The sequence below is a fragment of the Lithobates pipiens genome, unplaced genomic scaffold, assembly GCF_037356315.1.
Source record: "Lithobates pipiens isolate NorthernLeopardFrog02 unplaced genomic scaffold, aLitPip1_a1.2 Scaffold_22, whole genome shotgun sequence".
Lineage (NCBI taxonomy): Eukaryota > Metazoa > Chordata > Amphibia > Anura > Ranidae > Lithobates > Lithobates pipiens.
Window position 1 is genome coordinate 14,329,474 of NW_027507784.1, and position 14,481 is coordinate 14,343,954.

The 14,481-nt window shown below is 41.4% G+C and overlaps 1 protein-coding gene and 1 pseudogene across 2 annotated transcripts in view; both read right to left on the reverse strand.

The window, feature by feature from the left end:
- Positions 1-14,481, reverse strand: part of ABCB10 (ATP binding cassette subfamily B member 10) — a 56,285-nt gene that overhangs the window by 22,141 nt on the left and 19,663 nt on the right. For both annotated transcript variants that reach the window (XM_077446926.1, XM_077446925.1), the window contains 5 exons: positions 11,021-11,223; positions 8,522-8,656; positions 8,002-8,148; positions 5,865-6,000; positions 1,669-1,764 (listed from right to left, as the gene is read on the reverse strand). In XM_077446926.1, coding sequence (XP_077303052.1) covers positions 1,669-1,764; positions 5,865-6,000; positions 8,002-8,148; positions 8,522-8,656; positions 11,021-11,223 — 717 coding nt within the window. The remainder of the gene's footprint in view (positions 1-1,668; positions 1,765-5,864; positions 6,001-8,001; positions 8,149-8,521; positions 8,657-11,020; positions 11,224-14,481) is intronic.
- LOC143925161 (large ribosomal subunit protein eL42-like) lies at positions 11,447-14,469 on the reverse strand (annotated as a pseudogene).

Here is a 14,481-nt window from a genome sequence, read left to right on the forward strand (position 1 = left end):
TGGAAACCTTTCTAACAGAGCATCCACTGGGTCTTGAGGATGGACCACTGGCCAGAACTTGCTCAATATGCAATTGAGCTACTGGCCTGTCCTGCATACAGCGTACTTTCTGAACGCACATTTAGTGCTGCTGGAGGGTTTGTAATGTATCAAAGAGTGCGCCTATCCACAGACTCTGTTGATAGGCTCACATTCCTAAAAAATAATACGTTTTGGATCAGCAGCTATCAGGCACCTGATGCTGATGTAATTGAATTTGCTATGGATGTGGGATCCCTTGAATGCTGCCTCTGCTAAGCGACTATCCTTTTCCTCAATCTTGATGCTAGCTTCCAACAATATTTTTGGTTTAGAGCACCACCACTACCCAAGGCCCAGTTGTTCTTAACAGGGGCATGTAATTCAATTTTTTGATCTAATATTTCACAGCAGGGCCAGTTCCTGCAACCAACAAGAGTAACTGTGAGGGGTTACAGTGTACTGGTATATAGGGCAGGCCGTATAGTATATTGTGCTTGGGGGACCCCCAACGCCATATTTTTTTTATATTTTGGTGTGGGGTTCCCCTAATATCCATACCAGACCAAAGGGCCTGGCATGGATTGGGGGGGGGGGGGGGGGGCGATGCACGCCGTTTAGGGGGGTATTTTTATCTAGATTGCCGGGATCCGACAATACTTTACAGGTGCAAGCAGTTTTAAGTGAAATTTTTTTCTTTATAAATTTCATTTTGCTGTGGCACTGTTAATAACATATGAAAGATGCACTACTTTACAGACATACTAAGGACACCCCAGGCATGATATTTAAATTAATATTACATTTTTATTGTTTCACTTTAAGCGTTATTAAAATCACTGCTCCCGAAACAACATTTTTAATTCTTTTTTTTTTTGCATTGATACATGTCAGTGGTGTAGTGGTTAGCACGACAGCACAGTAGTGGTTAGCACTCTCAGGGCAGCACAGTGGTATAGTGGTTAGTACTCTCGCCTAGCAGTAAAAAGGGATGCTGGTTTGTATCCCAACCATGACACTACCTGCCTGGAGTTTGCATGTTCTCCTGGTGCCTGCGTGGGTTTCTTCTGGGTACTCCGGTTTCCTCTCACACTCCAAATACATGCAGGTAGGTTAATTGGCTTCTGTCCAAAATTGGCCCTGGTATATGAATGGGGACCTTGGATTGTGGAGTGTGCAATGTACAGGGATAGGGTCAAATGTAGACACTCAGGTTGAGCTGGATGGACTGGTGTCTTTATTCAACCTTACTAACTATGAAACTATGTCCCCTAGGGCAGGACCCAGGTCCTCAAGCACTTATTATGGCAATAACTTGCATATAAGCTTTTAACATGAGCACTTTTGATTTTTCACGTTCGTGCCCCATAGACTTTAACGGTGTTTGCACAAATTTTTCACCTATTCTGCTGCAAACTGAATTGGGTGCTGTTCGGCTCATCCCCATCACACACTATTGTTATATATTTATCTATCTATCTATCTATCTATCTATCTCTGAACCAGGAGGAGCATACAAATCTAATAGCCTATCACAGTGACACCCACAAACAGCCAGGTAACAGCAGAATATTTTAATAGATCTGAAAATATTCTGAAGAGGAAATGCTCCAATCATCATACACAAAAATAAAAAAGAAGGTCTCTCACCATTAAAAGCCATCTCCGGTTTCCGGTCCAACAGCTGCCAAATACGGGTTCCGGCGCCAAATCCCTTCATGAGCTCCGAGTAGAATGAGCTGAGTCCTGGGGATTGGAGTATAAAATTGATAAATGATCCGTATTTCCTGTATTAGAGATAACCAAATGTTCTTTACAGGACTCTCAGATGGAGACCAGCGAGATAACGGGGCGAAATTGTGAGATAACGGGACAGCAACTGCCTGGTCATAAAAGACATTTAAATCGCACCTTATGTATGTCAGGAAAGAATGTGTGCAATCCAATGATTGCAGACCTTCTCTTTAAATTTCTTAAAATTTGGCAATCATATTATTGGCTATTGTTCAGGCAAAATTAAAAGAATATAAACCGCAAAATAACCCCCATGGATCCTTTCAAATAATAAGACCTCCATGGATCCTGAGGATAACGTGACCTCCATCATAGTGAGAATCACCTCAGCTGTCCTCGTTGTAGTTTTGTTCTGGGGACAGCTTGGTAAATGTGTTGATTCCAATCACTTTTTGTCCAAGTGCTAGTTCTGCTCACAGGACAAAATAGAGAGGGTAAAAAGCAGAACATACCAAGTTAGTATTGTAATCATCTTTAACTACTTAAGGACCGGAAGGGATTTGCCCCCTTAACGGCCAGGCCATTTTTTTTTGGCAATATGGCACTGCGTCGCTTTAACTGACAATTGCGCGGTCGAGCAACATTGTAACCAAACAAAATTGATGTCCTTTTTTTTCCCCACAAATAGAGCTTTCTTTTGTTGGTACTTGATCACCTCTACGGCTTTTGTTTTTTGCACTATAAACAAAAAAAGAGCATCAATTAAAAAAAAAAAAAAAAAGTATATTATATATATATATATATATATATATATATATATATATATATATATATATATATATATATATATATATATATATATATATATATATATATATATATATATATATATATAGTTTTACCTTTTGCTACAATAAATATCCAAACTTAAAAAAATAAAAAATAAAATAAAATAAAAACGTCTTCATCAGTTTAGACCAATATGTATTCTACAAATTTTTGGTAAATAATATAAAAAAAAAAAAAATAAAAAAAAAAAGAAGGAGTGTATATTGGATTGCTTTGCACAAAAGTTATAGCATCTACAAAATAGGTGATAAGTAATAAAAATGCCATGAATCTATTTATTTTTTACTAGTAATGGCGGCGATCTGTGATTTTTAGCGGGACGGCAGCATTGCCACTAAATACTGTATAAAATGCCACTGGCAGAGAAGGGGTTAACACTAGGGGGTGATCGAGGGGTTAAGAGTATCCTGGGAGGTGTACTGACTGGAGACGGAGAGAGATCACTGTTCCTGATCACTAGGAACAGAAGAGCTCTCTCTACTTCCCTGACAGAACAGGGATCTGTCTGTTTACATTGACAGATCCTCGTTCTGTCTCTCCAAGGAGTGATCGCGGGTCGCTGGCAGACTTAGCAGCTGTGCGCATCTTCTCTGTCCCCTATTGCTCTTAAAGCATCCAACATATACCTATGGTGATTCGCGCAGAACTGTGCCAATCTGTGACAGTATAAAGGATAGTGGCTGGTCAGCAAATGGTTAACAAGAAGTAAAAACCCATTTTAATGTATCGACTTACATTTTAAAAACCTTTTAGTAACAAGTGTATAGGCGGGTTTCTGGTGTTTGTGACCATCAGCATCAGTCTCAGACTGCAATTCTGATCAGATAGAGTAGAAACATTGTATGGACTTTGTGATCGGTCCCCTTGGAGTTAAATTTTGTTACATTGTATTTGCCAGTTTACTTTGGCAAAACATTGTCGTTGGCTGCCAGTGGCTGGGAACAGAGAACAGATCCAGATGATTTTTTTTTGCAATTAGAAAGTGAATGAGCTGAGCCCTGAGGGTTGGAGTATAAAATTGGTAAATGACCCTCATTTCCTGGCTTAGAGATAACCAAATGTTCTTTATATGATTCACAGATGGAGACCGGCGAGAGAACGGGACAAAATGTCAGCGGTAACAGGGAACTGCCCGGTCATAAATGACATTTAGATCGCACATTACGTATGTCAGGAAAGAGTGTGCAATTCAATGATTAGTGACCGTCATTAGTTTATGACCTTCTCCTGGCATTAAAATTTGGCAATCATTACCAATTTCATCATATTATTGGCTATTCTTCAGGCAAAAAAAAATGTATGCATGTATAAATATATATATATATATATATATATATATATATATATATATATATATATATATATATATATATATATATTCAGCAATATTAACCATTTTTAATACTATGACTCCCATGGATTCTGTAGATATTATGTCCTAAATGGAGCCTGTAGCTAATATGATCCCCATGGTATCTGTAGATAATGTGACAACCCCCCCCCCCCCTTCCTCCCATGGGCTCCTGAAGAAAAATGTGACCTCCATGGGTCCTGAAGAAAAATGTGACCTCCATGGGTCCTGAAGAAAAATGTGACCTCCATGGGTCCTGGAGAAAAATGTGACCTCCATGGGTCCTGGAGAAAAATGTGACCTCCATGGGTCCTGGAGAAAAATGTGACCTCCATGGGTCCTGGAGAAAAATGTGACCTCCATGGGTCCTGGAGAAAAATGTGACCTCCATGGGTCCTGGAGAAAAATGTGACCTCCATGGGTCCTGAAGAAAAATGTGACCTCCATGGGTCCTGAAGAAAAATGTGACCTCCATGGGTCCTGAAGAAAAATGTGACCTCCATGGGTCCTGAAGAAAAATGTGACCTCCACGGGTCCTGAAGAAAAATGTGACCTCCACAAGGCCTGAAGAAAAATGTGACCTCCACGGGTCCTGAAGAAAAACGTGACCTCCACGGGTCCTGAAGAAAAACGTGACCTCCACGGGTCCTGAAGAAAAACGTGACCTCCACGGGTCCTGAAGAAAAACGTGACCTCCACGGGTCCTGAAGAAAAACGTGACCTCCACGGGTCCTGAAGAAAAACGTGACCTCCACGGGTCCTGAAGAAAAACGTGACCTCCACGGGTCCTGAAGAAAAACGTGACCTCCACGGGTCCTGAAGAAAATATGACCTCCATGGGTCTTTTAAATAATGAGACCACCATGGGTGCTGTAGATAATGTGATCCCTGTGGGTCCTGCAGATAACAAGACCTCCATGGATCCTGAAGACGTGACCTCTATGGGTGCTGTAGATAATGTGACCCCCAGTTGTGTTATAAAGAATGTGACCTCCATGAGTCTTGTAGAGAAGGTGATCTCTGTGGGGTCTGTAGATGTGATCTCCATAGGTCCCATAGATAATGTGACGCCCCCCCCCCCCCAGGGATCCTGTAGATGAAATTTACCCCTATAGGTCCTGTAGATAAGGAGACCATGATCCTTTAAATAATGTGATCTTCATGGGTTCTGTAGCTCACCGATGTGTGAATTTACTTCTGGACCAGGGAAAGGGTAAAACTACCATCAGGTTTTAAATTGTCACTATTGTAATTGTAACTAGTTGCAAAACAGATCATCTGGATCTGTTCTGTTCCAAGCTACTGGCAGCTAACAATGTGTTGCCAAAGTAAACTGGTAAATACAATGTAACAAAATCAACTCCAAGTCACCGATGACAAAGATACAAAGTCCATACAATGTTTCTACTGCATCTAATCAGAATCACAACCTGGAGACGAATGCCGGTGATCACAAAAACACCAGAAACCCACCTATACATTTGTTACTAAAGGTTTTTAAAATGTAATAAATGCATTAAAATTAGCTTTTACTTCTTGGTATGCTCGTCTGTTTCTCCTGGTGCCCAGGATCAGCACTTGGCCAAAAAAAAGTAATGGGAATCCCAACATTTACCAAACTATCACCAGAACAAGAACAGAGGGAAACTCATCAAACAAGGCCAACTGAGGGGATTCCCATTATGTTGGAGAGCTAGCCACTTATTTTCCATGTCTCAGGGCCAGGAAATTAAGAGAAATTTCCCCAACGGAATACAACCAGCTAGGAAAAAAAAAAAAAAAAAAAAAAAAAATAAAAAAAAAAAAAAAAAAACCACAATGGGGGTATTAACCTTCCCCTACTATATTCAAAAGTAAAGTACATTTTGGTGAAGTTACCATTATGTTCTCCAACATGGATTTTACTACGTACCTCCGATGCTGATCCCTACCCAGAAGGCGTACATCAGGAAAGAGGAAAGTTCACCAACTGTCATCTGTGCGGCTCCAGTTAGAAGACCGCCTTTGTACAACACAGCCAGGACAATGAAATTCCCAGATAACCCAGTCTAGAAAATACAAGGACAAATCACTGGTCAAAAATGAATATCCTGAAATGAATAGTGTGGATATTACATAGGGGGCTAGACAGATTAGGGAAAGAATCTACAAGGGGAACAGGACTCAAATCATCATCATCATCATCATCATCATCATCATCATCATCATCATCATCATCATCATCATCATCATCATCTTCTAAAAAGACAGAAGCAAAAAAAAAAAAAAAAAAAAAAAAAAAAAAAAGAAGGAGGGTCCTCTAAAAACGTTTTATTGATTTGTTGTATTTGTCTTTTATTTATGTCAGTCCTACAATACACCATCTCATCCACATAATGGAGATGATTAAAAAATTAAAAAAAGAGGATTAAAAAAAATGAATGCACAAACTCACATAAGTTGTGAGTTTCTGCATATTTTTTTTTTTTTTTCAAATAAATAAAATTATTGCACAAAAGTGTGAAAATAAAAAAAAAGCAGTGATTTGCCAATCTTCAGATTGGGACCCATATCCTCAAAGATGTTTATAGGATTTACACTAAATGGTCAAACATTTGTAGACATCTTACCTACACACCTATAGGAGTTGGTTGGGCATCCCATTCCACAACCATTAATATGGAGTTGCCCCATTCATGGCTATAATGACCTCTACTCTTCTGGGAAGACATTTTTGAGGGCGTTTGCATCCTTTTGTGAGGTCAGGTGCTAATGTTGGATGAGAACACCTGGCTCACAATCGGCGTTCATCCCAAGGGTATTCGATAGGATTGAGGTCAGGGCTCTGTGCGGGACACTCCAGTTCAGCCACACTAAACTGGTGAAATCAGGTCTTTATGGAGATCTAGGTTGAGAAGACCCAACTTGTTCCAATTCATGCCAAAGTTTAGTAGGGTTGAGGTCAGGGCTCTGTGCAGGACACTCCAGTTCCTCTACACCAAACTGATCAAAACATATCCATGAGATGTTGCAGTTTTGTGGCACCAGTGTCTAAGGCCCACTTTTTTTGCCCCCGTTTAACAGGGACATGTAATTACAATTCTTGATCTAATATTTCACAGCAGGGCCCATTCCTGTGCCCACCAAGAGTAACTGTGAGGACTAAGCCCTTGTACACACGGTCGGAGAATCCGTCGGAATGTGTCCTATCGGACCGTGTCGTCGGATAATCCGACTGTGTGTGGTCTGCATCGGATTGATTCCGTCCGAATCTCCGTCGGACCCAATTTTCCAACATGTTGGAAATATTTCCCGACCAACTTGGCCGGTCGGACCTAATCCGATCATGTGTAGAGCATTTTGATCGAACCAAGTGCCACGCATGCTCAGATCAAATTCCTACATCAAAGCTATTGGCTACTAGCCTGAATGTAGTCCCATCGTAAACGATCATCAACCATCATCACGTTCTGAAAGATCGGATTTTTCGCCAACTTTGTCCGACCGTGTGTATGCAACAGTTTCGGACAAAATCCGACGGACAGAATCCGACGGGCAGAATCCGACGGGCAGAATCCGACGGATTTGGTTGTGGAAATCTCCGACCGTGTGTACAGGGGCTAAAAGGTCTATGTAGCTAATGTTCGCCAATGTAGATTGCACTGGCTACTAGCCTGAATGTAGTCCCATCGTAAACGAAATTACGTCATCACGTTCTGAAAGATTGGATTTTTCGCCAACTTTGTCCGACCGTGTGTATGCAACAGTTTCGGACAAAATCCGACGGATTTGGTTGTGGAAATCTCCGACCGTGTGTACAGGGGCTAAAAGGTCTATGTAGCTAATGTTCGCCAATGTAGATTGCACTGACTCCAAGATGTCCATTAATTCATATAAGTGTGATGGTCAGGTGTCCACCGACTTTTGAACATGTAGTGTAAAAAGTCATCTCTTACTTCTACTCAATATGAAGCCAAGGCCATCTAATGCCATCATGTTCATGTACAGTCTAATATTTTTCATCTGATAGACCTCGAATCATATGACGTAGAGGGAAAAATTCCGCTCACCAATCCAAAGAACCCGGCCCGAGCCATGGCCTCTTTATAAGCCAAGTCCAGAACATAATCCACCTTGCTGTCATACTTCTTCATCTCATGCATCTCCTTCCCGAAGGCACGGACCGTCCTCACATTACCGATACGCTCTTCTGCCAACTGCGGGCATAAAACAGAGGAAGCTAAATAACTGAACCGTAAAAAGACCATCATACTATTAAAGTGTAGAAGATTAAATTCATCTATCTCTGTCTCAAAGCATACGCCATTTTAAATCCAATATAAAAGCTCTCCTTGAGTTGCTGCCCCTCAACTTGTAGAAAAACTAAGTACACACCAGGAGAATTCATTTACAGCGAGTGATAACTTTAAACACCGAATGGTTTAGGAGGGAATTATGGTATTAAATCTTAATCTGATTGCCACCATCCCAGCCGTCTCCCACATTGGGGTTGGTCTCCCCCCCCCCCAAAAAAAAAAAAAAAAATATTGGAGCACCAACCACCACTGGGACCCCATGTCATATCCTCACCTGGGTGGCTTCTGCCAGCGAATCTTGGGTCAGTTTGGAGACCTTCCGTAAATATCTGCCGTAGATGACTCCGACAACCGCCAGGGGAGGGATGACGCTCAGCACAAAGGTAGCCAATTGTGGCGAGACAAAAAACTGCAAGAAAAGAAAAATCTTAGTGTTGTAGAGCAGACTGGATTGTTACATTAATGGAGACATCCATGACAAACAGCAAGCAATCATCTTTTTTTCTTTTCAAAAGGATGGCGCCATCTCTGTTCAGAGATGCTTCCAAGGTTACCAGCTGCGTCCTGGACTGAGATGACAGGTCAGAGATGACACAGTTGCATAAATCCTGATACTTGTGCAATTTTTGTCTGGGTTCAAAGATTTCTGACACAGATCAGCCTCGGGTGGCAGCCTGCAGGTGCTATGAAGCCACAATGTTGCAGTCTAATGACTGGGGGAGACTGAGGAAGTGCTTTCTCCTGCCTGCAGCAGACTGGTGATATTATCTAAACCTAGGCAAAGTCACTGACTACAGTGCTAAGGATGGCTTTTTAATAAGGATAAACCAATACCATGTTTTTTTTTTTTTTATAAAGCAGGTAAGCGTACCAATACTTTTTTAGTACTTGCCGATATCAATTACTGATACATACTGGTAACTATTTTGTTTACACTTCAACAATGGTACAAAAAAAAAACATTGAAAAAAATAATATTTACAAAATAAAAAAATTATTTTTTTTCCCCCCCATTTTGAGCTTTTTTTAAATATGGGTTGTAAAGGTTCATGTTTTTTTCACCTTAATGCATTCTATGCGTTAAGGTGAAAAAACATCTTACAATTACTGGCCCGCCCCCCCCCCCCCCCATTTTACTTACCTGAGCCCTGGAAAATCCCACATCGCAAACACGCTCTTTTGCTCGGTGTTCTCGGCTCTCCATTGGATAGATTGATAGCAGCACAGCCATTGGCTTGTGTTGCTGTCAATCAACTCCAATGGTGCAAGGCCCGGGGGCGGGCCGAGTCCTGTAGTCAGCCGTTACGGTCGCCGAATACAGGACTCGCAAGTGCGCCTGCAAGGTAACCCCCCCCCCCCACCAGGAGAGCGCTTCCCAGAGAGGGTTATCAGAAGCGGGGGAGGAGCCAAGACAGCCGTCGAGGGACCCCAGAAGATGAGGATCGGGGGCCACTCTGTGCAAAATGAGCTGCACAGTGGAGGCAAGTATGACATGTTTGTTATTTAAAAAAAAATATATATATATATATATATATCTATATACACACACACACACACACACACACACACACACACACACACACACACACACACACACACACCTTTAGTGTCACTTTAAAGTTGTAAAAATATTAAACGAAGAAAGCAAAACGAAAAAAGTTTTAATTATTATTAGTTCATAAAACAGAAGTGAAAAAAAAAAAGAAAAAAAAAGGAAGGTTAAAACAGAGGAACAATTGATAAAAATATATTTTAAATGTTTTATTTATTTATTTTTTTTGATTGATTAAAGTTCATCCCTTTGATCTGTAGATGAATAAACAAAGATACAAAAAAAAAAAAAAAAATGCTTAATTTCATCTTTCTGTTTCAGTGGCTGAGCAACGTTGTTGATAAAAATTGCCTGGCTGCTTTTTGTTTACATCTCCAATTGCCGGGACTTCCTTTACACTTCAGCTGTCAACAGGGGAACCCCACTGACAGCTGACTGAGTCATCAGTTAAGGGCACGGCGGCCCCGCTCCTTCTCTACCAAAAAATTGGAAACTTTTTAGCTGTCATTGGGAGAATCCTGCTGACAGCTGAAAGAACTGAGCCTGAAATGATCAAGTTAATATATATATCCATATCAGGGGTTATAACCCTCCCTCGCTCTATCCAAAATGAAAAAAAAAAAATTGTGCCTATAGTTGTACTTTAAATAACTTTGTAAAGGCCCATTAAACCTATACCCTTTAGGTGAACAGGTAGAAAGTGTACTTTAAAGCTCACAATTCTGTAGTACTATACTGCATTAGTTACTAATATAGCAGTGGTAATTCACTGTATACCCTATACATTCATATCAGTCCCTGCCCCAAGGAGCTTACAGTCTATTCTCTCCATCCCACATACATACCCAATTATCTCACTAGAATTTATTTGGAGTGTGGGAGGAAACTAAAGTAGCAGGAGAAAACCCATCCAAGTACAAGGATTACATGCAAACTCCATGCAGGTACTGTGCTGGCTGGGATTCCAACCAAGGACTCCAGTGCTGCCAGGCAGACTTGTTGAACGATAAGCCCCCTGTGCTGAATCATAACTTGTGTAGTACACACAGTGCTGCAAAGTGCAACTCATAGAAAATAATAGAACCCATTTATAAAACACAAAGAGATCCTCTCTTCATACAAAAATCATAAAAAAAAAAAAAAAAAAAAAAAAAAAAAAAACGCATTTCTGATCCAACATTCATTCATGACAAAATACACGGCTCCAAAAACAAGAATTACCATCATCCCAACTCCAACCGTAGCCTGCGCCACCGCTCTGAGCCCATCCGAGAGGTTCTCCGTGACCGATCTACCAATCAGAACGCTGTCTGATGACAAGCGATTGATCAGCTCTCCGGTCCGCGTCTTGTCAAAGAATCCCACTTCCTGCCGCAGGACGGAGGAGAAGAGCGAGGAGCGCAGTTGGCGGACTATACGCTGCCCTGGAAGATGGAAGAAAAAAAAAAAAAAGGATTCAAATATTGATTCTTGGTTTGGTATACCACAAATTGTAATTAAATACTAAATAATAAAATTACATTTATTAAAATTTAAAAAAATCAACAATAAGTCAAGCTAAAATAAAAACACCACCTCAGAATTTATTTTTACATTACATATAAAATATCTTAATTTATATGTTCCTATAATTATTATAATTTTTTTTTAATTCTAAAGATTTTATTTTGTTTTCAGAAGTGATGCTGTAGCTTAGAACTGAATGACTTGTCCCTTTTCTTTTGACTCCTCCAAGTGCTTGCATCTCTCGATAGCCAACCTCCGCTTTGATCGGCAGTTGGATTTGACACACTCCAGCCTCAGCACAATCTTCTTGGTGGTCTTTTATTGGAGGATTGGCTTGGTCTGCCCACCACATCTGCTCTGCTTGCGGTCGTATTGTCTTTCCCTGGGCATAGATAGAGTCTTTCCCCTTCTTGTTTGGGGTGAACTTGTGGGGCTGATGCTTCCCACATTTCTTGCAGTAGGTTTTGCGGGTTTTAGGGATATTCACCTTCTTGCCCGACCTCGTAGAGAAGGTGCTATTTTATTATTATTACCGCTATTAATAATGCATATTTTTCATTAATATTTTTCAATTTGTTATTCTATAATAGAGCAGGGGGTCTTCAAACTACAGCCCTCCAGTTGTTCAGGAACTACAAATTCCCATCATGTCTGGTCATTTTTGTTTTCATTTTAACTTCTACATTGTATCAAAGGAGAGGGTTTGAATAGATACATTTGGTAATGAGATTTGAATAATCCTTCCTCAATGTAACTCTTCTCCTTTGATAGGTGTCTTTTTCAGGGAATATTTATGTACCGTATATACTCGAGTATAAGCCGAGATTTTCAGCCTCTTTTTTGAGGCTGAAAGTGCCCCCCTCGGCTTATACTCGAGTCATCGCTGTCTGTCTGCCCGATCAGCGTGTCGAGCAGACAGACAGCGGCCATTCTAGGATTCAAAGGCCGCGCCTCCGTCGGTGATAGGCGGAACACTGAATTTCCCAGCAGTCTGTGTTCCGCCTATCACGGACGTCCTCTCATCCTCGTCCGTAGTATGAAGATGAGCGGACGTCCATGATAGGCGGACCACTGACTGCTGGGAAATTGAGTGTTCCGCCTATCACGGACATCCGATAGGCGGAACACTCAATTTCCCAGCAGTCAGTGGGAAATTGAGTGTTCCGCCTATCACCGACGGAGGCGCGGCTTTTGAATCCTAGAATGGCCGCCGACGAAGAGCTGAAGGACGGAGGCTCGGCTCGGGACGGGCCGGGACGGGACGCAGGCTGGACGGGATGCAGGCTGGACGGGACGCAGGCTGGACGGACACAGGCAGGCTGGACACAGGTAGGCTGCACGGACACACACGGATGCATGGACACACACACACACACGGATGCATGGACACACACACACACACACGGATGCATGGACACACACACACGGATGCATGGACACACACACACACACACACACACACACGGATGCATGGACACACACAGGGATGGATGGACCCACAGGGATGGACGGACACACAGGGATGGACAGGCATGTCTCACCCTCGGCTTATACACGAGTCAATTTTTTCCAGTTTTTTGGGGGTAAATTGGGGGCCTCGGCTTATATTCGGGTCGGCCTATACTCGAGTATATACGGTATGTAGTTTTTCTGGGGATTCTGTCATTTAGTGAGCACCATGCACTAGCATATACACACACAATGGGAGTTATCTTCTTTTTCTTCCTCTGTGTGTTGGCCAATGCATGGGATTTTTTTTTATATACAAAATGAAAAAAAATTGTGTGTTAGAGATATATATATCTATATTTTTTTTTTTTCAGGTTGCACCTGTATTCTTCTCTTTAAAAGCGGGGTTCCACCCTAAAGTGGAACTTCCGCTCATCGGAACCCTCCCCCCCTCCGGTGTCACAGTTCGCACCTTTCAGGGGGGAGGGGAGTATAGATACCTGTCTAAGACAGGTATTTGCACCCACTTCCGGGCATAGACTCCCACAGGCGTCTATGCTTCTTCCTGTCGCGCACCATTCCCATTGCTCTGCGTGACTCGCGCATTGCGCAGTAGGGAACTGGGAAGTGAAGCCGCAACGCTTCACTTCCTGATTCCCTCACCAAGAATGGCGGCGGCGGCAGCAGCCGAGAGATCGATCGGAAGCAGACATCGCTGGCCCCCGGGACAGGCGAGTGTCCATTTATTAAAAGTCAGCAGCTGTAGTATTTATAGCTGCTGGTTTTTAATAATTTTTTTTCCAGTGGAATCCCTCTTTAAAGACAGGATTTGTCATGTTATTTATTATTACTACATTTAGGTATAAAAGGGCTTTTTTCTATCCATTTTATCCATTCAAGGGTTAATCTTTGGACTTTGGATGTTTACAGGTGCTTCTCTGATTGCTATTGGGTTATACATTTTATTTGTTTAATTGTATGGGTGTGTATATAACTTTGTATACTCTGCACATTAGCTATGACTAAGCACCGTGTCTGGTGTGAAACATGTCAGCGACTGTGCAGTTAGTCTGTACATTCGTCTGGATGCCATGATTTTAATCATATTTTTGCAATAAAGTTGAATACTTTGGAGTGCGGCTATCCAGCTACACTTTTTTTTTTTTCACCATTTTGTGGGATTTTAGGGATATTCAGCTTCTTGGCCAACCTCGTAGAGAAGGTGCTATTTTATTATTATTACTGCCATTAATAATGCATATTTTAAATTAATATTTTTAAATTTGTCATTATATAATAGAGCAGGGGGTCTTCAAAATACGACCCTCCAGTTGTTCAGTAACTACAAATTCCCATCATGTCTAGTTATGGCCGTAAATGTCAGAGTTTTACAATGCCTCATGGGACGTGTAGTTCCGCAACAGCTGGAGAGTCGTAGTTTGTGGATCCCCGATATAGAGATTTAAATGACTCAGGTTTTTATTTCTTAGCAATACATGTATTGGAGGAGGAGGAAAGAAGAGAGAAGAGGAGGAAAGAAGAGACAAGGGGAGAGACAAGAGAAGACGAGGGAAGACGAGGGATAATTAATTTGAAATTATAATAATAATATTAAATAACAATGTAAAAAATTGACAATCTTGATTCTGCTGAACATCACACAATTTAGGAATCTGGTCCATCAGGAATTGTAGGACTCTCTGCAGGACAGACATGTTTGCATTCTT